Here is a 24,154-nt window from a genome sequence, read left to right on the forward strand (position 1 = left end):
TCCCGATTATGTTTTTTTTCTTTCAGTTTAAACTTAACAACTTCACAATGCCATTAGAAGTCTTGCATAGATCGACATGACTTTATGCTGGCTATTAAAGAACAGCACCAACACATCTACATGACACAATGTAAAAAATCTCAGACTTATTGCACAAAGAACATTGTTTTGGTTTTTGTTTTCAGAAAAAAATCACATTCACAGATCTTTAAGAGACTTTGTGCATGCACTGATTTTGACATAAGAAGTTAGGAAAGGCTCTTGTAAAAAAAAAACAGTTTTAATGAAGTTAGATGATGCAACCCATCATACAAAAAAATCATTTTAAACCAGTAAAGAGATTTGTAACGGCAATTTAATTACATACAGAAAATAAAACCCTTTTAAAATTAATTGCTTACATAAAAATGTGGCACATTTTGGAAAAGCAGCATTTGATGAATTAGCCGACAATGGTTCCTTTTCAAAACTTTCAGTAAGCATTTTTTAAGAAGTGCTAAGAATTGAATGACCAAGGTTCTTTTGATTTGACCTGCTTGATTGCGTTAAAGAAAACATGATTATTTCTGACATGGTGTCCTCAGATATCTTAGCATTCAATGCTCAGTTAATTTGAAGTAACACAGATATGTCCACTCCTTAATACCCTAAGATGACATGATGCCACATGACTTGTCATGAAACTGACAATTTTCTTCATTACTGTCTGGGCTTAAAAACCCAAAACCCAGACTCCTTGGTCACAGAGTGCAGGTAACTGTAAAATGTTTTGCTAATTTGGCTTCAGAACATTGTTTCCACAATTGATTTGTGAAGTTTAAGAACGTCTGTACATGGTATTATGATAGATTAGCACTGATCCGGATCCACTGCAGCCCTTGCCTGGTGTACTGGACGATATGAGCCATGCTGCTATGCAGAGTCAAGGGTCCAGTAAGTGTGTTCAGATAGTTGAAAAATTCTGGTGTGGGTGTGAGAGAGAATAATTTATTTGCCACAATAAATAAATAAATAAATACACACTGTGAGAAAGGGTGTTTTTGTCAAAAATAAAATACAATAAACAAATAAAACTTGAATAAATGACAATAAATATCAAAATGTAACATTTTAAAAAATAGTAATAAAAATGTATAATAAAAATAGAAAAAATAATTGATAAATAGCAAATACATGTTTTTCTAAATTATTAAAATGGCCCCTATGAGACAGAAAAAGTACAGTTTTTCCAAGCAGAACTGATTCAAAACTCACCCTTATTTTCTTTGGCCAGTGTATCAGCCACCTCCCAGTATTCATAACTGTACAGGACACTGTTGGTGATGTTGAGGTGATTTGCTGTCATCTGGTGGATACGATGGGGAATGCTGATAACACTGCTCTGTGAGCTGCCTGTGTGAGACCCCATTATATTGACAGAGCAAATAGAGGCAGGAGGTACAGTTCCCCTGTAAAAGCACAAATACAGATGTACTGACACCCAAACACAACATAAAGGTCTCTCACAGTGGGTGTGTAAATTAATTCAAGGCCCAACTATCACTAACTCTTACTTTCCAGCAACGTTCCAAGAAGGGGGTTTGTGAGGTCCTTTTGGAGAACTCTAATCAAAGTAAAAACAGTTATAAGAATGAGTAAATCTTTGAACATGACAACTTTAACAAACTATATTGGCAGGTATTTTTTCAACTGTCCTTTGCATATTGATGTATGATAACTGATAACCGCCTACTTTGAAGTAGTCCAGCAGGACTTTGGAGTATTTTAGAGCGTTGTCCTTTTTAAGTCTGAACATTTGCCAATAAAGAAGAGCAAGACAGCGGAAACTGCAACCCAGAAACAAAATTTGTGTTTTGTCAACAGAATTTAACATGATCAAGATTCAGCAAATCAAAACGAGAATACAGACAGTTGAAGATTTTTGCAGTGTTGTATTTACCATAGTACAGCTAGCTGTTTGTCTTCCTGGCTGGCTCCAGGTCCGGCATTACTCTTAAGGCTCATAGCATATCTATCCAACACATAGAACATGTCAAATCAGTACAGAACTTCTGACAAACATAGGGCCTTTTCTGGCCAGTTCTGTTTTAGCATCTGTCAAATATCGGTCATTGTGAAAACATCAAATCTATTGACATTGTATTTGCATGTTTTGTGGCCTGTTGTTGATCTTATCACAGCACTTATTCAAACCAACATCTACCCTAAGTAAAACATAGTCAGTATGCATCCTGTCACAAGGAGTTACCCAGTCATGTGATGTCTGGCCTATGGAAAATGCTGGGTGAAAAAATACAGAAAACGAAAAAAAAAAAAGAACAACAGAAAGGGTGAAAGAGAAAAATAAAACTCTTAAACACCTTATGAGCTCTACAGTTTCAGCATACATGGTGCAGGGGGACTTGGACTCCAGCGGTCCCTCTTCCATGGCTTTACCACACTCCATGAAGGACAAAGCAGCATCCACATAATTCACAGCTTTTCCTAACTTATCCACCTGCAAACAGGGATAGAGACAAAAGGAGAAAAGAAAGCAGTCGATTAATTAGTTACAGAGGATACAGACCAAAGATTTTCATCCTTGTTTTGGTCTATGATTCTCTTTTTGGGTTCTATAATCCTTGGGACGCCACTCTCTGTCATATAGCAGTTGAAAAAGCAGCTTTTTTCTGTCTTTCTTTTCTTTTTTTAAACAAAATTACAGTTTGCAGCATAAAAAAAGATTCCTAAAAATCTCAGGCAACTCCACAAAAAAAAAAAAAACCTGCCACTTTTTTTTTTAAAGATACACATTTGTACCTAAAAGCTACTGCCCCAGTGACAGCTTTTGTCATTTCTATTTTTTTGTTTTCCTGAGAATGCATGTGGGGTTGTGACTTCTGACTCTGTAATAGTCTAGACTAGTGGTAATCAGTGTCAGGGAAAGTTACTTTTAAAAATAATGCATTACAATATTATTATGCATTACTCCCTAAAAAATTAACTAATTACGCTAGTTACTTTTTATGGAAAGTAATGCATTACATTACTTTTGCATTACGTTTTCTCACCTGGGCTTGCTAACAAAAAATTTATTAATAACAACAACAATAAATAAATAAAATAACTAAATTAAAAAAGAAAAAAAAAGAAAAACACGTGACATTTAACTAAAGTCATTTTTGGTTGAATTGGACCATGTGTTATTTAAAAGTTTGCATTTTACTGTTTTTATTAATTTCTAGGAATACTGATTCTGTTTTTGTGCAAGTGAGATGAGTAAATGCATGTTCACATTTAGTCTAGAACTACAATAACCATCATGTTTACACAGAGCACACAACTCCTCTACATCTCACTCACGATTTCTCTCAACATGAGGTCTCAATCAATAAATGGGAAAAAAAAGTAACTTGCGTTTCTTATTTGAAAAAGTAACTCAGATATTTTGTTGCAAATTTAAAAATAATGCGTTACTTTCCTAGTTACTTGAAAAAAGTAATCTGATTACGTAACTTGAGTTACTTGTAATGCATCTCCCCCAACACTGGTGGTAATATTCAATAATGTCAACATTCACAATGCTGTTTTACCATTGCATCTGCTCGATGTTTCAACCTCTTGGCCTCATGCATGTAGTACTCAGCATGATGTGAGCTAACATCAAGGGAAGAAAGGAGAGATTAGGTAAGAACTATGGAAAGGTATTTGACATTAAATGCAGCAGCACTGTAAAATGAAACAGAGGCATTAACAGACATTTACTCACACATCACTGATAGGTACGGTTCCTCTGTAGTGGAGCGAAAGATTCGAGGGAGGAACCAGTGATCCAGAGAGAGACTGTAGATGTCCTGACACCCTGACACACTCCACCTCTACCTTGGGCTGCATCTTCTGGTCCTGTTTTATTAATATATATTACATTAGAACAACTGTTGCATTCCTTGAAGTCCAGTAAAGAACCCTCTTCCAATACTGGCCATATAAGATTCTTGGTTTGCTATATGTTTCTTTGAAGACAAGATAAAGAAAGAAAGAAAGAAAGAAAGAAAGAAAGAAAGACTTTAGTGTTTCATGTGAGCATTATTTTAAGAACCTGTTTTTTCTGTGCTGTTGAATCTTTGTCTTTTTCTGGAGGTGTGTGGTACTTCTCTGCATGCTGAGCTTTTACTGAGGGTTTTGAGAGCTCCAGTATGCCAGATGGAGGAGACAATGGGGATACTGGCCTCTTGGAATAAAAGTAATCGTCCTGACATCTGCATACACAGCAATAAAAAGGACATCATCCAACGAACATGAGCCAGACAGTAAACATCAGATTACGCCAACATGTCCCAGTGAACAAGAATAACAGCAATGAATTGACCTTTCTCATGTTTGTATTTTGTCATAGGGGCGTCCCATGATGGCTTTCAATGTATTAAAGCAGCACTGTAAAACAGCAATAATTTTACAGTGGTAATTACTAATGGATATCCCCTTATTGTATGAATTTGCAATAGCATATATAGTCTGAATCAACAAAATTATACATTCAGAGCCAGATAACAGCTTATTTAATATTTCCGAAACTGTATCTGCAAAGAGAAAGCACTGATGCATGATGAAAAAAAAATCCTCTTCACAAACAAATTAAGTGATTAGATCTAAATGTACCCATTTTGCTTGTTGAAGGTTTCCTCAGTCTCATTATGGACTGACACTGGTAGTTTATCTGCACGTGATTGATTTCTCTTATTCTCTCTTTGAGCATCTCCATTTTCAGCCTGATATAGTAAAATACACAAAAAACATATGCATAAACACAAATCTCATATTCAGAAGAACATTAATTTAAGAATAGCAGATTTGTATGCATTAATTAAAAATAAAGATACTTTTCTCTTCCTCACTTTTCTTTTACTTCTGCCATCTCCAGGCAGTTGGTCCAAGTGGTGCAGGTGTTTCATTGATGTCTTTTCTTTTGCCTTTCCTGATGACAAAGCTGAAGATGAGGACTGTCCCTCGGTAATCTCATCTGCACTAGGGACTCTACCCAGAAGCGAGAGGTCTATCCTCACAACAAGTTTTCTCAGGCCTCGATGTGCGACGTTGGGGGACTTTTCAGATCGGCCGAAAGGCACCAGTGTGTAGAGTTTGTGTCTGCCCCGACCTTGTTTATCTATCTCAGGGGTGCTTATGCTCGACCCGTGGGGTTGAGCACCAGTGCCTGAAGTCTGTTTGTCATGCCTCCTTTTTGACACAGCTTTTTGGTTTGATGTTGAATCTGCAGGGACTTTGGCAACATTCTGGGGTGGACTGGACTCAGAGTCTGATTCGGAGGAAGATGATGAGGAAGATGAGGATGATGAGGACGAGGAAGATGATGGGCGAGTGGGCTTGATGACAGGAGTAGGGGAAGGTGGAGAAAGTGGAGGAGAAAGGCTAGTGTCTGTCACATGAGGACCTGAGGAAATGTCCTCATTGCTCCACCTTCTCTTCTTCCTTCTCTGCTCCTCAAGGTTAAGTCCATTGTATTCCTTTTGAGCGTGATGCTGGCTGTTGGTGTGAGGTCTTTGCTTGGGCTGCACTGCCTTCCATTCAACTTCCTGCTCCCTCCTCCTCCTCCGCTTCCTCTCTCTTTCCCCTTCCTCGGTTCTCCTATCTTCCTCGTCTTCCTCTTCCTCAGAACTCCGAACCCAGCGACGCCTTATTACTTGCTCCTGCGCCAGTCTTTGTCTCTGCTCCTTGCTGGTCTGCACCAGGGTTGCTCCCTGGGCCTTACCTCGGTTGCCCACCTCTCGCTCTCTCTCTTTGGGCTTTGTGTCTTTTTGGAAATGCCCAGTTCTGGGCACTGGGGCATCCCCTAGTTTGACCTTGGGCTTTGGACTGGAACTCTGTTGGGAAGTCTGTTTAGAGCTGGACTGCTTTGTATCTGGGAAAGATTTAGTCTTCGAGCTGTGACTAGATCGACTGTTGACTTCGCTTCGGGATGAGTCCCTGGACTTTGACGAGGGACCACGGTCGGAACTCTTTAGAGTATTAAAATGAGATGAATGGCCTGATTTGGAGTGTGAACTGTGGATTGACACTCCTGCAGGTTCATTGCTTCTTTGATTGTGTTCAATACTATGGTCAGTTGTAGATGAGTGCCTGGCTTGTGGTTTTGGGCTAACGCTTGGTCTTTGCTTTGACGAATGCTTTGAGATGGGGTTTGAAGGTGAGTTAAACCTTTGCTTGTTTGTGGTTTCAGAGTTTTTGGCTTCAAGCTTGTGTGTGAGATCTTTGTTTGACTTTTCTGTTGAGCTGTGTTCGGAATGATGGGGTTGATGGGGAGGACCAGGTCTGGAGTCTTTGGATCGAGAGTCTCTGGATCTAGAGTCTTTGGGTCTAAACTCCTTTCTCTGGTTGGCACTATGGTCCGGAGGCACCCATGGCCTTACTTTGGGACGATGTGCTGGATTAGAGGTAACGGTTGGCCTAGCAATATGCCTGGGACTTTCTATTTGAGGTGGCTGTACCTGAGGATATGTACCTTGGCTAGGTACTGCGGTGGATAAAAGACTTGGACTAGGGCTTCTGGGAGGGTGTAAAGGTAAAGGGCTGGGACTTCGACTCGCTTGGAGGCTGTCTCCTGGACTTGGGCACACACTTGGCACTGGGCTCGGCACAAGGCTAATTCCTGGACTGGGGCATGGACTGTATTCTGGGCTGGGATGAGGACTGTTTCTGGGGCTGTAGTCAAATTTTGGACTTGGGACCGGACTTTCACATGGACTGTAATCCCGTCTGGACTCAAAGTCTCTGTTCCAGTATCTTCCAGGTGATGGTCCTCGGCCACAGTCAGATTTCACACTCCGTCGCTGTCCTCCACCTGGGTCGTGGTCAGTTGAAGGATTATTTTTTGGGACTTTCTCAAGCCACCTGTCAAGCTGCCACTGTGTGGATGGTGGACTCTCCGTCTGAACAGAGAAAGGACATGAGTTCAAGACAGAGAATGTAACAATGGTAAAACTGGTAAAATAATATTACTCTAAATATGAATTTGATAAAATAATGTAAATTTGATCAAATATAAATCTAGATTGACCTGGATTACAAAACATACTTGACAAGATTATGATTTTCAGTGAACCTTCTCTTGACCATAAACTCTTGACCACTGAGATGACAACAGTATCACTGTAAATATATTCCAGAACCTCTTTAACAAAGAAGTGTGTGGCTGACAATTTAACAAAGTGAACATCACATTTAAAATAACAGTGGTGATGCACAGTCAATCATGGCAGTTATAGGCTAATCGTAGGAATATTAGATATATCATAACATGAGATGTAAATGAACATCTCAATTCTTTACCATACTGATGTAAAGTAAACACTCTATGTGTGCAGAAGATTGCATTAACCAGTATCTGACTCCATGACAATGTATTTACTCAACAATGTGATAGTGAGAAAGCATTGTTGGAAAAAATACAGAAAAATGTCAATGAGAAATAACTTGAATAAACAAATAGGAAATATGAGTATTTATGTAAACAGGCCAGAGTGTCAGTGGGAGAGAGAGGAAAAGAAAAACTGGAGGTGAGAGGGTGACCGAGAGAAAGGGCCAGAAAACTGTGTAGATTCCTTAAACCCTAACAAACCCTCTTTCAATTTCACACTGCTTTAACCATTACAATGCCTCTTCAGTTCACTCACTCCAAACTATTACAAACCAGAAATAAGCTGCATTGAAAATAAATACTGTATGACAACATAATCTCACTTTATAGAGTAATAAAGTAAGCTGTACTCACTATTGACTTTACAAAAGATTTGAATTAACGCCACAAAATCAAAGCAAATACTCACTGGATAGCACACTTGAGCTCCAGGGCAGACTAAGCTTTCCTCTCCCGCCTCCAGTAGCTGACCAGAGCTAATTTAAACTTTTACTCCTCCACTCAAACATTCCCCCTTCCCCTCTCTCTCTTTCCAGCAAAGACACTGCATCTCTTGTGCCCTTTTCCCATTGCCCCTCCCCTCAAACCCCCCTCTACCTGGAACTGTGTGGCGTTTCCAAGCCGTCCTCCTCAGAGACACTACATGACTACACGTAGATGAAAAACACATGGAGTTCCCTCCTCCCTTCTCCACAGGTTCCAAATAGATGGCATGTTCAGTAATAGAGCCAGCTGTGTCACACAGACACATTCATTCATATGGTGGTGTAGCCCTATGCTACTAGAGCCTTTAATCCCTCCTTCTGATGAAAAAAAAGTAAGACTTGCAAGAACCCCCAAACGTCATATAAGAACATACCACAGCATAAAATCCTTCAAATGTAGCTGTTTTCAACTCAAGATTATTTTCCTGTGCTGTTTCAAAGGGAAAGCTCACCCAGAAATGAATATTCTGTCTTCACTTACTCACCCTCACATCGCTCCAAACCTGTATGACTTTCTTTCTTTTGTGGAACACAAATTAAGATATATTTTGAAAACTGTTTTATTCTATATAATGAAAGTCAGTGAGGTCCAATGTTGTTTTGTAAAATCATACAGGTTTTGAACTACATGAGGGCGAGTAAATGATGACAGAATTTTCATTGTTTTGGGTAACCAATCCCTTTAACTTCTGCTTTTTGTGACGAAATCAATGTTGACATGTACTACTTCCTATCTAGTTAGTCATCTGGGGCACCACATGTTGACATGACACCCAGATTCTAAAGTCTCAGCGGCCGCCCCTCGACATTCCTCTCTCCTCCCCCCACCATCCCATTTTACCTCATCTGCTAAAAACAACTACTAGGAAACAGAGAGAGCGAGGCAATGAGAAATAGCATACTGCACAGCAAAAAAAAATACCTCTGTGCTACAGATTAGGGTCCGCTGTTGGGTCGGTGTCCCGCACCGGTTGTGCGTCCCTGGGCTCGGGCTGCGTGACCGCTGGCTGCTGCTCTCCCACTCGCTGAAAGGGTCTGATCCTGAAGACCCTGAGCTAGAATGTCTCACTCTTCCAACGTGTGTGTTTGTGTGGTGCTGCTGCTGGCCTGACAAGCTGTCAGTCAGTACATGCAAACAATAGAAGTGCACAGGCACGTCTTAGGCCACACACTCAGATGCATTTACATGTATAACAATCTCGACTATCAAGTTAAAAGAAATTCCAAAATCCCAACAAATATGCAGACTAAACACTACGAGTGGTGTGTGTGTGTTTGGGGGTTGAACATGTTGAAAGGCCAAAAGAAACAGAGGCTGGTTTATCATCCAGCTGTCACATTCCACATATTCTGACCTCTTCAATATGTAATACACACACTCACACATACATTACAGAGACAAACACTGGATAATAATGATAACTGGTACAGTTACAAACATAAAACAGACAAAACATCACAAGCACACACTTACCGGTCATTATCAGCCCAGGAAGTTGTTTGCTCACTTCCCTGTTTAACAGATAATAAATAAATAAATAAATAACAAAGATTTTAATAAAAGAGAGCTTTTTAGCTTGGAATCTTCAATTTCACGGTCATTACTAGCATCTTGACCAAAGCAAAAGCTACAGTCCTGCAGTAAGGCCACGAGTCTTTTATGTGTATTTTATGACTCAGACTGTTATGACTCATAATCCTGGAGTCCTGTGTTGAGATACACGCATGTACAAGGAGCTGTTGTTGTTAAAGTTAAAGTTAGAGTCAAATATCAAACTTGCTACAGTCTCAATTTCAGCAAACTATGTCAAGTTCAGCAGCACAGACATGGAGCAGTGGCATTTTTCCCAACGAGGCAAAAAGGCAGTGCCTCCTAAAAAATTGTGTAACATGAGATCATAATTTGTTTTAATAGAACTCCTATTGGAGAGAATGTGAGGGAGGAGCAGCTAGATACTGTACAGTTCACTCATGCAGCCCCACAAATTAGCCTGAATCGGTTCATCTGATCAAAATAAATGGACTAATTATAAAGTAAACAACTCAACCACTTTCCATTATATGTTTTATGTTATTTTTAGCAACCCCACAGCGTGATTAAATTAAGGGTCACCTCTTTAAATTATTACAAAGGCAGTGTTTACACAAGAATAGATGATTAATAGTAATTGACTCAATAATATCCAAACAATAGTCACTTATTTAAACAAAAGGGTTGAGAGTAGTGTTCAAAAGTCTGGGGTCAGTAAGATAAAAAAAAAGAAATTCATACTTTTATTCAGCAGTGATGACATTTACAAAGTTTTTACAAGTATTTTTATTCCAAATAAATGCTTTTCTTTTAAACATTATACTCAAAAGATCCTGAAAATGGTATCATGGTTTCCACAAAAATATTAAGCAGCACAACTGCTTCCAACATTGAAAACAATAAGAAATGCTTCTTGAGCACCAAATCAACATATTAGAATGATTTCTGTAGGATAATGTGACACTGAATACTGGAGTAATGGCTGCTGAAAATTCAGCTTTGTTATCACAGGATGTTATCATAATTAAAAAGGTGACAAAGACGGCCCCCCCCCCCCCCATTATTTTTGTGCAGAAAAAAATAATCACTATAAAGATTCACTTGGCAAGATGACATGAAAAAATCCTGGTGGAAAACAAAGACCTTTAAGATGAAAATGACATGAAATTATGGCTGGGTGGGTGGAAAATTGTCTTGTTTTGTTTTAGGAGTTTCTGTACAGTATGTTAGAAAATATGTGCATATGTCTGCATGTACATTGTATACTTAGATGGCATGTACATGTATCGGATTGTTAAGTTTATTGTGTATGCAGGTGTGTACATATGCATGTATAAATATGTATTTATAGTTAATAACTGCAGAAAGAATTATAACTTGGTTAGATTTGTTTGCGTAAGGAAAATTCAAAGGAACTTCTGATTTGATTTCTGATAGATGGCAGCAGAGGATCACTCATTAGCTCAGTTGCCATTTCCACTCCCTAGTTTTTCCCCCCAAATGTCTTGCTTTTGGATTTATTTTAAAATGACTATTATAACAATTTTTATACTTTTAATATATTGAAGCATGAAGCATACCAAGTACAATTACATAATAATGTATTAAATAATTTGAAATCTTTTAAGATTTAATTTAAAATAAAAAAAATTTAAACATTGCCTTAAAAAGGACACATCAAAAAGAGTGTTTTAAATTTTACCTTTAACTGTAGAAGCTGCTAAATATATTCAGCCAACACAGACTTGTTGCTGCTGTAGTTTTGTTACTCTGAATTTACTCTGCATCACTTAAGTCACAGCTCTCTTTTGACATTGACTTGTCAGATAGTTTCTTTCTGTCCATTGCTAGTCATCACTGTCAATCAAAGCAATGACTTGCGGAAAAATTTTGCGGATTCACTCGCGTAATTTTTTTTACACTCGCGTTTGCCCCCCCCCCTTTTTTTTAACTCACCGTATCTACACAAATCGCACAAATGACCCATTCTATATTCAAAATGGTGAATTTTGCCAAAAGGTGACAAGTTTGCATCCCTGTAATATAGTGCTGTCTGCAATGAGAGAGCAATGCAAACACAAATGCCACAGCAGCCAGGTGGTTTTGTGTGTAAATGCATTTTGTGATGAATGAACAAATGTGACCCTGGACCACAAAACCAGTCATAAGGGTCAATTTCTCGAAATTGAGATTTATACATCATCTGAAAGCTGAATAAATAAGTTTTCCATTGATGTATGGTTTGTTAGGATAGGACAATATTTGGCCGAGATACAACTATTTGAATATCTGGAATCTGAGGGTGCAAAAAAATCAAAATACTGAGAAAATCGCCTTTAAAGTTGTCCAAATGAAGTTCTTAGCAATGCATATTACTAATAAAAAATTAAGTTTTGATATATTTATGGTAGGAAATTTACAAACTATCTTAATGGAACATGATCTTTACTTAATATCCTAATGATTTTTGGCATAAAAGAAAAATCGATAATTTTGACCAATACAATGTTTTTTTGGCTATTGCTAAAAGTATACCCAAGCGACTTAAGACTGGTTTTGTGGTCCAGGGTCACAAATGAGCTGGACTGTGTTCAAAGCTAACAGTTAGCACAAGCAGTGCAAAAGTTATTAATACTAATAGATGATCTGCTTTTTCCGCCCATTCCTTCAACAATCTTAACAGGCGCCCTACCTCGTCTTTGTCATCTTCGTCACTGCTGAGCTTCAGGTCATCAGCGAGCATGCTGGGAGGGCAAAGAGAGAGTCAAACATGAGAGAATGTCACACTCACTTGACAAAGAGACTTATTCGTCCTGCCAATCTGCAGCACATCTGTGTGTGTGTGTGTATTAAATGTGTGAGTTTGCCTCGAATGGTCTAGCCATATGAGATTGTATCACATTACAAGCTTCAAAGAAAAAGCTCATAAACACAGCGCTCTAATGTTGAACAGTGATGTTATATGATGGTAGTGTAGTTCAGAGCTCTACCCTACTGTGTGAACCTGCTCTGTAATTAGATACTAACTCAGTGAAGTTTATGAAGTTAGTATGGTGGTTAGAGATGGTGGAGATATATAACACTGGCCTAACCCTCCATGTGAAGCTGGTTTTAAACAGCAGTTGGTCCAAAGCAGTTAAATTCCAGGAAGCCCAATCTAATTATACACACTAATATGCACAGACGTTCAACACTGAATTCTCTAAAGCCAATTGTTTATGATGTAATAAAGTGAACAGGCAGAAGCAGTTCAGACACCACCTGGTGCTTAGTTACCATGGACGGATTGGGTGCTGTGCACCCCACTTACGATTTATGAGGAGCCACGAGTGGACGTGAGGGCATCCTCACAGAGACACCATCCCTCACTGAGAAAGCCACAGGGAGAGAAATACATCAGCATGATGGAGCAGAATGTAAAAACACTGCTATATTAGCACAGCTGTGTATACATATGCTGATGTGAACCATGTAGTGATATCTCAACTTAAACAAAGCAGGTAATGACAAGCAAGCTTCTTATTACACACACACAATAGGCATGCACAATATATCTGTACCATATCAGGTATTAAATGATGTTTAATAAATATCGGGCAACATTGGATATTTAATTTTACACCACTGTTCAAAAGTTTAATGTCAGTAAGACTTTTTAAAAATGAAATTAATACTTTTATTCAGTAAAGACACATTAAATTGATCTTTATAATGTTACAAAAGTTGTCTACTTCAAATTATTGCTGTTCTTTTTGAACTTTCTATTCATCAAAGAGTCCTGAAAAAATGTATCATGGTTTCCACAAAAAAAGCAGCACAACTGTTTTAACATTGATAATAAGAAATCAGGATATTAGAATGATGTCTGAAGGATCATGGGGCAATGACTGCTGAAAATTCAGCTTTGCCATCACAGAAATAAACATTTAAAAATGTATTTAAATTTAAATTGTAATAATATTTTGTAATATTTAAGACTGTTAAATGTAATCTTTAGTAAATATCAAAATAAATATCAATTTTTCATATTGTATATTACAATGTTGTGATGCCTAAATTCACTTGTAACATTTAAAATGATTGATTTTAGTTTTTAGCATTTATTTATTATGTATCAAAACAAATAGCAAATAATTTTATTATCCGTCATTTAACGGTTATTGGCCACAACATGAAAATAACAGCTTATCGGTATCAGTCAGAATCAATTTTGGTGCATCCCTTTATCCAGACAGAGAAACATATATCTAAGACAGTGCTCCAAACATAAAGCTTGCACATCAAATGTAGCATGTTTACCATGTCTGTGTCGTGAATTGGGCTGTTTTCCCTCCTAAAACAGATAAACAGCATAAACCAAATCAGTCAAATCAACACAAACAGCATCTTGACAAAACATAGAAGGGTGAATTCACTAAACTGTACTAAACATTGTCACACTGTATCTTAGCACCTAACCTTTTACCTTAAGCCCCCGAAATCCAGTTTAACCAGGTGTCATTAAACTCAGGTACATTTTCTGCATTTAAAAAAAACTCTGGATCATAGTGGTAGAAAGATACTGTACAGTCCCTAGAACTGGCCTGCATTGTGCTTGGGGCATTGCTACCCGATTTGAATAATTTCTGTAGTTACTCTGGTGCTAAAACAACACAGATTTATGAGTGTGTGCAAATAAACAATGCAAGCGTAATACCCAGCAGGGAGAGAGAGAGAAGGAGAGAGAAAGAGATAAACATACAGAGACAGAGCAGAGATGGTGCTTTATATTGGTGAATTTATCACACTTGCCTGTATTCTGTAATAAACCCTGTGCGTACCTTTGAGCGTGAGTACAGGAAATGCTGAGTGCCCCCGTCCCCTGGGGGCTGCTGGTAAGGCCAGGACTGGGTCATGTCCTATGAAGAGATGAGAGGACAGAGGCTAAAAGCCAAAATGACTTACAGGTTTGGAAAATGAACTTTTAAAGTCATTATCATAGGCAACTGACAGAAATGTCCTCAGATGTAATGTGTATCTTTAATGGACTCCTGAAATGTATCTATGTCTACTAATGTTTTTCTTTTGGCAATTAGAGGCCATTACATTGGGGGATTTGCAGTGCTTGGGATGGTGTTATTGTGTTTTGAAGCATCAAAATATTACAAGCTCCTTCTTTATGCCGTTCTTTAGGAAATTTTAACTTAAAGGAATAGTTCATCCAAAAATGAATATTATGTCATCATTTACTCGGCCTCTGATCACACCAAATGGTATCATAGATGACCTTCTAATTTTTTTCTAGAATATATCAAATGATCAAAATCAGAAAATACATACATTAAAAACACATACAAGCTATAACAAAAACACATACAAAAAAACTTTAAAACGAATCAACCTATCAACTAATTAGGATTTCAGCAGCAGCTCCTCACCACAATCAGAAACATATATTGCTTTCCATTTAGCTGATGCTTTTCAAGAAATTGCTTTTAACATGGCTGCTGTATTGATTTTGAATTCCAGTGACAACCAAAATTTTTTATTTCCTGCATGTTACTCATAATAGTAGCAGGTTTTGCAGAAGTAATGTCTCATTTAGATCCTGTGTTTCTAAAGAGCGACTGTTAATCCACTTAATGACCTAACATACACCAGCGAGAGTTCATGACCTTTTGTTGAGGAACTTGCAGTATTTGTGGGTTTGTGGAAGTTTATAGCATTTCTTATATTATGTGTGATTAAATGAATTACTCAGTAAAAACTTTATTGTGTAATCTGTGCCTGTGTGTGTGTCACAGAGCAGGAAGCAGTCTGTGAAATGAGTTATCGACTCTGATAGTCGTTAGGAAAACAGATGTGCAGTGTTTGACTGATTAAGCTAAAATTAAATGCTCATGGACTGACAGCCATTTATCTGAGTGTAAAACATTCAGTCAGAACTGTTTCAAAAAAGTTGCACACAGTATTTTTTTTTTCTTTGAAAGGTTTTTGAATAAATTATACATGGCTGACTGCTAATTGAAAATTTCTGCAATGGTACAAATTATTGATTTTGCATGATTCTGCATCCATGCTTCTATGTTGAACACAACTGCAATTTTGGCCAGTGCCAATAAATAATAATAATAAAAAAAGAAAACTGATCACACTTCTATTTTCTGATTTTGGTCATACATAGAGATGATCATTGGATGAGCCAATGTTACATGTGTCAGGATGGTGAAGATGCTCAAACAGAAATATTTAGAAATATTTTGAGACATTGAATCTGTAAAATTGTTTGGCCTCATGCGGAATTCCTTATGGCGTAGACTCCAATTGAAATGACTTTTGCTCACAAAAATTTGCCAAACAACAGTAAATGTGACCGCATCTTTGTAGCTGTCTGTGCATACAGTATTCAGCAGAAGAAAGAAACTCTTACAGGTTTGGAACAACTTGAGGGTAAACTACTAGGTTAAACGCCACCATGTGTTCAACACAGACTGCTAAAGTCAAACTGCATAACAGTATCATAATATAAACATACATTATACACATCAATCGTTCTTCCTAGCCTGTAGCAATATTTCGAAAACACACTCCTCCCTCCAGAGCATAACTCTTCCTCCTTCCCTCTCATCCACCTGCTTCATTATCTCTCTCGCCGCCTTTAGTCACTAAGGACTCATCTCTCTTCACCAACAACAAGGCTTCCCAGGTGAACCTGTAACTGCTTCTCTGTCTCATGCATAGATGTGTACGTCCCTCTCACTCTTCTCTGTCTGCACACTCCTTAGATGCTTTGACATGGCCAGATTTTATCATATAGCAGACTGTTGATTTGGCATTTCTACAATTAAAACAGTACAACAAAACCAATACACCAATTTGGAAAGGCACAGACAGACTCACACACTAATGCTTGCAGATACATCTGTTGTGCTCTTTCTAAAAATACCTATGACCACAACAGCAGCCCTGGGAAGACGTACACATCTATGCATGTGCTCGTTCACCTACACAGAATTCAGACTGAAGGTAACAGACGGATATGAGAAATGGAGCACTGCATTGTGCTTTGTGCGATGATCCCACACATACAGTGCAGCACAATGCGCATGTATATGGCTGGTGCTTATCAAAACTTTGATATCGAAGACAGCATTTACATTTTTAAAACCTTCAGCCCATGCAAAACTGGGGCAAAGGGTGACGTGAACACACAAATAGTTTGACCTAATAACTGATCATGAAACAAGACCTCAATAAAAAAATCCTTTAGATTTTAAAGTGCTCTCAACAGAAAACTATTAAACAAAAAGACAAATACACAGCATATAAGGCACATAAAATTTTGCTGTGATTTCTTTACCTTAATATGCAGAACAGCATTTAACATCTCAATCAGATGTCTGTAATACCACTGACTAGAACCAAAGATTTGAATCTGCATAAGTATTTCCCTCCAAAAATCACTACCGCTGCATTTCATATCTGCCCTTTTAGGGTGTGTCTGTTCTCAGCAGACTTCACACATGAATTATTGTTCATTTAGATAGCACTTAGATTACTCGTACCTAGAAATGTTTGCAATTCATCTATAGAATAATCCTCTTCCATTCCATTCAGTAAATGATCAAGCAGCGTCATAAATATCCCTATAAGAAGGGCTAAACTGCATAATATCTTTTGTAAACATACAATTCAGCTACATTAAACTCAACTTCTGTGCCTCCATCCCTTTTTTGTATAGATTATCATACGATCTTCCAATGCTAATTTACAGTGTCAGGATGAGTGTGTCTTGGTGGTTTTTTTTGCAGAGAAGAGACTATGGTGTTTTTTAACCAAAGTTCAGTTATGCATAAGCATGATTCCAAAGACAATTTGTCCCCAGTCTGGATCCGAGCTACTGGGATCCTTTCATTTGAATATGTATTTTGAATGGGAGTCAAACTGGCATTTGCAGTAGAACTGATGTGTTGGGGGAAAAACCCGTAGCTCAAATCAAATAGAGACAAGTAAGGCATAATGTACAACAAGCATGGTGTACCTGAAGGGTTTTACCCAGGGGTTTATTTTGTGGTATTGACTGGCTCACTCTAGATTATCATACTTACTACATGAAATATTAATTTAAATTATGGTTACACTTTATTTTAAGGTGTCCTTGTTACAGTGTAAGTACTGAGTACATTAAAATGAACAAGTACTTACTATAGGGTTAGGATTTGGGTTTGATTTAGGGTTAGTTTCATGCAATTATGCATAATTTGCTGTTATTACTATAGTCAGTACACTCTCAGATAAAAGGTACTAAAGCTGTCACTGGGGCGGTACCCTTTCAAAACATATTTAGGTACTAATATGTAACTTTTTTAGAGGTAAATACAGTACAAAGGTGTAACTTTTGAAAAGGTACTGCCCCAGTGACAGATTTTGTACCTTTCTTTCTGAATGTGTACATGTGACGTGTGTCAGACTTTTGGATCTATTTTGCCCCCGCAGTCCTTCCTGTGTCTCCTTATTTGGTCATGTTTCTGTCCTCGTTTAGTTTGATTATGTTCCATTGTTGTCACCTGTGTTCCCCTGATTGCCCTGTGTTTATAAGTCCTAGTCTGTGCAGTTAGTGTTTGTCAGGTCTACCAGTGATGTACGTGTGTCTACCTCCTGTTCCCTATGTTGGATTTACCCCCTGTGTTGGATTAATAAAGACTCTTTCGATTATCCACGGCTCCGTGTTCCTTCCGGCAGCGTAACGTGACAGAAGACCCGACCGAATACAGTTACCTCCGTGTTCTCCCCTCCATTTGTTTTCTCGTTTTTTTCTCTCAGTCTTTTTGTTTCCATAGTGTTTCCTGTTGTGTCTATGGATCCCTTCCTTCGGCCCGAATTCCTCCTCCTCCTGCTGCAGCAGGGGGAGCGCTCTCTCGAGCACTATACAAGACTTTTCCGGCTGTTAGCTAGCACCACCAGCTACCCGGACGATGTCGTCCGAGGATGATCCTCGAGAGGATTTCGTTGCCTTCGTGGAGTGGGCTCTGGCGAGAAATGGATTGCCATCCTGCACCGTGGATGATCTCGTCAGATCCACTCCATCTCCCCGCGGTGCGGAGCATCAGCCCGAGCCCACCAATGACAGAGAGCCAATTCCCGACGCGATCAGTGAGCCAGCGCAAAGCCGAGCGACTGAGCAGAGGATCGCCCCAGACGTAGAGCTAAACCCATCAGAGCAGGTGCGAGAGCCGGTGATAATGCCCGCCACAAGGGATAAAGCCGCGGACGGTGTGAGCACGGAGAGGAGCTCCACCCCTTGCACCGCGGCTGAGGGTGAGCTGAGTATGGCGGGGCGAAAGTGCCAAAACGAGGATGAGAGGGCTCCAGTCCCCGAATCCAGTCCAGAGCGCCCTCCAGTGCCCGCTCCTAGAAAGTGCCCTCCAGTGTCCGCTCCTCCAGAGCACCATCCTGTTCCCGTGTTCAGGCTAGAGGGGGCTCCCGATCCAGAGTTTAGCCCTGAATGCCCGGAGACTCACAAATGCCAGCTCTCCCACCTGCTCCTGCCTCCTCCACCGCTGTCGTCTGGCAGCCCCTCTGCTCGCCCTCAGCCCACCATCATTACAGTGCGAGCTCCGCGGGTCTGCCATCCTCCAGCGTCGCCATGGCTGGAGAATCCCTCACCTCCGCCTCCAGCCTCTGAGGCCCGGACTCTGCCTCGGCCCGTAGACCCAGCGGCTCCACCCCGGCTCCTAGCTCCCTCGTCCCCACGTCGATCTACCAGCTCCACCAGGCTCCCTCGTCCCTCCGGCTCCGCCTTGGTCGGGCGTCGACCCACCATCACCTCAGGACTCCGCTCCTCCGGCTGCACCTTGTCGCTCCATCCCACTGACTCCATTGGGCTCCTTCCTCCCACCAGCTCCCCCTTGGTTCTCAGTCGCTCTGGTTCCACCGTGGATCTCCGGATCTCTGCCTCTGCCTTGGTCATCAGAGCCCTTGGCTCCATCTTGGACCCCGGATCCTCGGCATCACCCTGGCTCGTTGGCTCTCCATCTCCGCCTCGGGCTCCTCCGTCACCTGCTCCGCCGCCGCTGATCGCCCCCCTGGAGTCGGCGTCCATTCCTCTTCCATGGCTCCTCCCTCCATCGGCTCCACCGTGGGTCGACATTATGGCTGTGGCCTGGGTCCAGCTCTTCCTGCTCCAAGCCCCTCCTGTTTCCTCCCTCCATTGTCTCCTCCCTGGACTCTTTCTGCCAGCCCCCTCCCGGGTGTCCGTCCTCCTCCTAAACCTCCTCCCAAGCTCCCACCTATGCCTCCCTATGTTGTTGTTATGGTATGAGGACGCATCTTCTGGGAGGGGGCGAAATGTCAGACTTTTGAACCTGTTTTGCCCCCTTAGTCCTTCCTGTGTCTCCTTATTTGGTCAGGTTCCTGTCCTTGTTTAGTTTGTTTATGTTCCATTGTTGTCACCTGTGTTCCCCTGATTGCCCTGTGTTTATAAGTCCTAGTCTGTGCAGTTAGTGTTTGTCGGGTCTACCAGTGATGTACGTGTGTCTACCTCCTGTACCCTTTGTTGGATTTGCCCCCTGTGTTGGATTAATAAAGACTCTTTCGATTATCCCCGGCTCCGTGTTCCTTCCGGCAGCGTAACGTGACAACATGTAACAAGGACACTGAAAAATAAAGTGTTACCAAAAGTATTGTATTATGCAATTACACACTTTATTGGTTTATAAACAATTTCATAAGCAATTATGTGATTGACCATTCACAATCAAGCATTCAAAAAAGATGTGTAATAATTAATTATTATTCTTCAGTTTAGTGTACATTTTATGACATTCCAATACAGTTCTTGTTAAAGAATTCAATATAAAGCCTTCTATACTGTATATTTATAGAAAACGTCACTGGTATCTATAAGAAAAGAATCTTTGTGCAGTGGTCTGAAAAATATCTGAACAATCAGGTCATTTCCGGCCGTGTGTTTTAAGTTTGAGCTCCGTCAAGTAAATTCTTTATCGTCTATTTTTTATCTTAAAATCAATTTTATACACCATAATTTTCGTTTCTATAACATGTGAATATATCCCCTATCGTATTCTACAACAAAAACAATCAGAGCGCCTTGTTATCACTAGTTCTATTTTGATTTCCCGAGTCCACTATTAGCATATAGCCCCTTAGCATCACCAGCGTGGTTGCCACTAATCTCACTTACATTGCTAATACTCTATTCACACACATTACCATTGTTTTACTCACTGTTACATGCTTTAACGGCGGATGTGTGTCTACCTTTGAGTGCAGGTGAGGACACGTTCGAACTGCATTCGGTGCAGCTCGAGCTGGAGGCCGTGGAGAAGCAGATCCGGGACCTGGTGGCAAAGCAGACCCAGCTGAGAGCGCGGAGAGCCGCGCTGGAAACATCCCAGGCTGACGCTCACAAGTCCGAGGTAAGTATACAGCCCGCTGCTAACTCTCCCACCACCTCTACTCCGTGTGTTTCTCTGCACAGGCCCGGTGCACCCAGGACGCGATCTTCCCAGATGCCCTTCACTCCGGCGCCGGGACACCACGGATCCTGGGTACACCCGCAGCGGAAGACGCGAGCCAGGCCCCGGGCGACGACCTCTTCCTCTCCGCCGCCTCCGGTCTTCGAGATCTCCACCCGGAACCGCTTGGTGCTTCGCTCCCCTCCGCGAGACGGAACGCGACGCTGTGATCATCGGAGACTCCATCGTCCGGCACGACCGTGCTACGTTAGCTGAAGGTAAAGTGCACACTCACTGTTTCCCTGGTGCTCGTGTTCTCGATGTTTGTACGCAGATACCCGTGATCCTGAAGGGCGACGAGAGCACCGGAGCGGTCGTGCTTCACGCGGGGATTAACGACAACAAGCTGCGGCAGCTACTGCTGCGGCAAGCTACGGAGACACTGAAGAGGGACTTCAGGAGCCTGATCGAGACGGTCATCGTGTCAGGACCGCTTCCTACGTATCGAAGAGGACACAAAAGGTTCAGTAGACTTTTTGCTTTACATGAATGGTTATTGTCATGGTGTAAAGAACAGAAACTGCTCTTTGTCAATGAACCACCCCTTTAAAGCACGTATTAATGCATGACCATATTCTAGATCCCTTAACTCTGCCTAATACCTAAACATAACGGCTACAACGATCAATTAGTATCTTGGTAGTACCTAGGATAGCAAAGTTCACTAAAGGAGGTAGAGCTTTTTCACATGTGGCTCCCAAACTCTGGAATAGCCTTCCTGATACCGTTCGGGGTTCAGACACACTCTCTCTGTTTAAATCTAGATTAAAGACACATCTTTATGCATCTCATAATCTTGTACTGCAGGTATATCTGATTAAATGCACATTATTATTCTTTAGTTTGGGTTAAACAAATCAATTTTGCTTGGTTGGAACAGCAGCTACGCTAATTATGTCTCCATTTGTTTCTCTGTTTTTGACACGGGATTGACATCCCGTGGTAACTAGGATTTACACAAGCTTCAGTCTGGATCCAGAACACCTGAGAAGAGGTGATGCCAAACCCTCAGAGGACCTCAGATGATGCCAACCCTGAAACAACATACAGAACTACCACATTTTGCTATAAGTTTGATTGCATCATATAATAAATGCTGTTAATAGTGTTCATTGTCTGTTTGATTACGACTTTAATTGATTTTTCCGTACATTTCTGCCATATGTAGATTAACTGACAGTCACCACTGATAAGCTACCACTAAATATTGTAGAAACTTAATTTGCTGTAAAGTTGCTTTGCAATGATTTGTATAGTGAAAAGCCCTGTACAAATAAACTTGAATTGAATTGAATTTCCTATCAATATAATACCACCCGTTATAAGCTGAGTGCCATATCTTAGGAATACATGATCAAACCTTAGGAATACATTGCAGCTGAATAAAAGCTGCACACCTGACATCTGCATATATCTGCAGGTGATTTGGGTGCCACAGTGGTTGTCTGCACACATGCACTTGTCTGAACTGAAATATACATAAGTGTCCCCAAATGCTTTCAGTGTAGAAGCTGACTCACACACAGCTGTAGGAAATTATGATGTATTTTTTGATGATCCCTTACTTTTTGTTTTATAATAAGCCTTCTTCACAGCACCTGTTTTATTATTGTCAGAATGACTGAGAATGAGTCATTTGTGAAGCCAGTGTGTTTGCATGAGTGCTGCAGTAAATGAGTGTGTGTGTGTGTGTGTGTCAGCAAGAGAGGGAAAAATTCCCAAAGTTCAGAAGCTAAACTAGGTGCATTTATAACCTTACTCACTTAGTACCGGTCTTCTTTGCGCCCTCAGCTGATCTTCAATTCGTCTTCTCCCAGTTTTTTAAAATTACTATTATACCCAAATATGCGTCAGTAAATGTTATTACAAGCAAACCAATCAGACAGCGTGCAAAACCCCCTAGATGCCTTCTGGTCTCTGGAGAAGTCCAAACTGAGATAGGCTACTAAAGCGCAGAGATAAACATGATGTAACAGCAGGAGAGGCAGGTGATGATTGTCTTAACAGATTGAAGAAGCCCTCCAGAGTGACAGAAGGGGAAGTCGCTATTTAAAATTTTGAATTTGAACGTACCATCTAATCAAAGCTGCGCGCGCCACACAGCAAAACCGAGAACACCAAGTTGCGCTCACACCGGAAAACAGTTCAACTGACAAAACCATAAAGCATCACATCTCAGAAGTTCTTTCAGTGTTGACTACAGCGCATGAACATGGTTCCAGAATTCTTCTAAATACAGATTTTTAAACTGTTTTCCTTATTCCTCACATATAAAGCAACAATCAGCGTTTTCAAACATTTTGGAGAGAAAAGTTAGATAGCAAGTAAGTTAGGACGCCTACCCAAAGTTAAAAAGACTCTCGCGATGAGAAATCGTGTTCGCGTTCGCGGAGATAACCATAGCAACAGTACGCGACTCGTGTACTCTTCGTGAGGATCAACATCGACAAAACATAAACACAGCCTAATGGCCACTCGACCATATATTTGCACATCACAGGTTTATAAAAAAAAGTTTGTGTTTTGTTTAAAATGTTTAGATATAGTTGACGTTTGACTAAGTATGGGGCACCAGAAAAGGGGTTGCGCGAGACTGCACCCCTCAATGTTCTGGAGAAATTCATCAGTAATAACAATAGAAAATAATAATGAAACCAAATCAAATCTAGAGAATAAATAGGATAACACCAAACACAAATTTTCGTTAGCATCATGTTTTTGTCTCTCCTCCTTGAAAAACAATGGAATTAAACGCATTAGGTTTGTATGACACTAACCTGGGATGCGTGCTGAAGCATGAAACAAACACTTGCAAGTTTTCCCTTACTTCCATAAATGGTAGGCATGTTGAGGTCGATTGTTCAGTTGTCCATTTTGGCAGGTCCAGAAGCGCAGCACCGCGCACCGCGTGAGAACGAGCGTCAACAGGTCACGCATCAGAGGCACGGTCGGTGTTTCTGTGGAAGCACGCGACGGGCGGAGGCTGATGTACCGGAGGCTCGGTGTTGTCACCGAAACATCGCGTCAGAGCGCTATGACGGCGATGAACTGAGATGCTCGTAGAAACACTCCTGCGTAAGCAAGGGGATGAGGGAGACAGAGTCACCGAGAAGCTGAAGCATCAATACCTCTCTGGGAAATATCTCTGGGATCTAGTCAGTCTGTCTGTCTGTCAGTCTGTCTGTCTGTCTGTCTGTCTATCTATCTATCT

At 40.5% G+C, this 24,154-nt stretch overlaps 1 protein-coding gene across 1 annotated transcript; it reads right to left on the reverse strand.

Moving 5' to 3' along the window:
- Positions 1–416: 416 nt before the first annotated feature.
- On the reverse strand, positions 417–23,916 carry LOC107597387 (AF4/FMR2 family member 3-like). Its single transcript, XM_016288417.1, has 18 exons — positions 23,721–23,916; positions 14,248–14,325; positions 13,727–13,760; positions 12,738–12,795; positions 12,120–12,171; positions 9,371–9,408; positions 8,819–9,011; positions 4,875–6,923; positions 4,639–4,748; positions 4,079–4,238; positions 3,749–3,882; positions 3,573–3,636; positions 2,361–2,497; positions 1,940–2,011; positions 1,733–1,826; positions 1,554–1,603; positions 1,255–1,448; positions 417–961 (listed from the first exon to the last, which is right to left on the reverse strand). The coding sequence occupies exons 1-18, from the start codon at positions 23,787–23,789 to the stop codon at positions 840–842; spliced, it is 3,708 nt and encodes a 1,235-aa protein (XP_016143903.1). The 5' UTR covers positions 23,790–23,916; the 3' UTR covers positions 417–839.
- Positions 23,917–24,154: the final 238 nt, after the last annotated feature.

The sequence above is a fragment of the Sinocyclocheilus grahami genome, unplaced genomic scaffold (genome assembly GCF_001515645.1).
Source record: "Sinocyclocheilus grahami isolate Dianchi unplaced genomic scaffold, SAMN03320097.WGS_v1.1 scaffold231.1, whole genome shotgun sequence".
In the NCBI taxonomy this organism is placed as follows: Eukaryota; Metazoa; Chordata; class Actinopteri; order Cypriniformes; family Cyprinidae; genus Sinocyclocheilus; species Sinocyclocheilus grahami.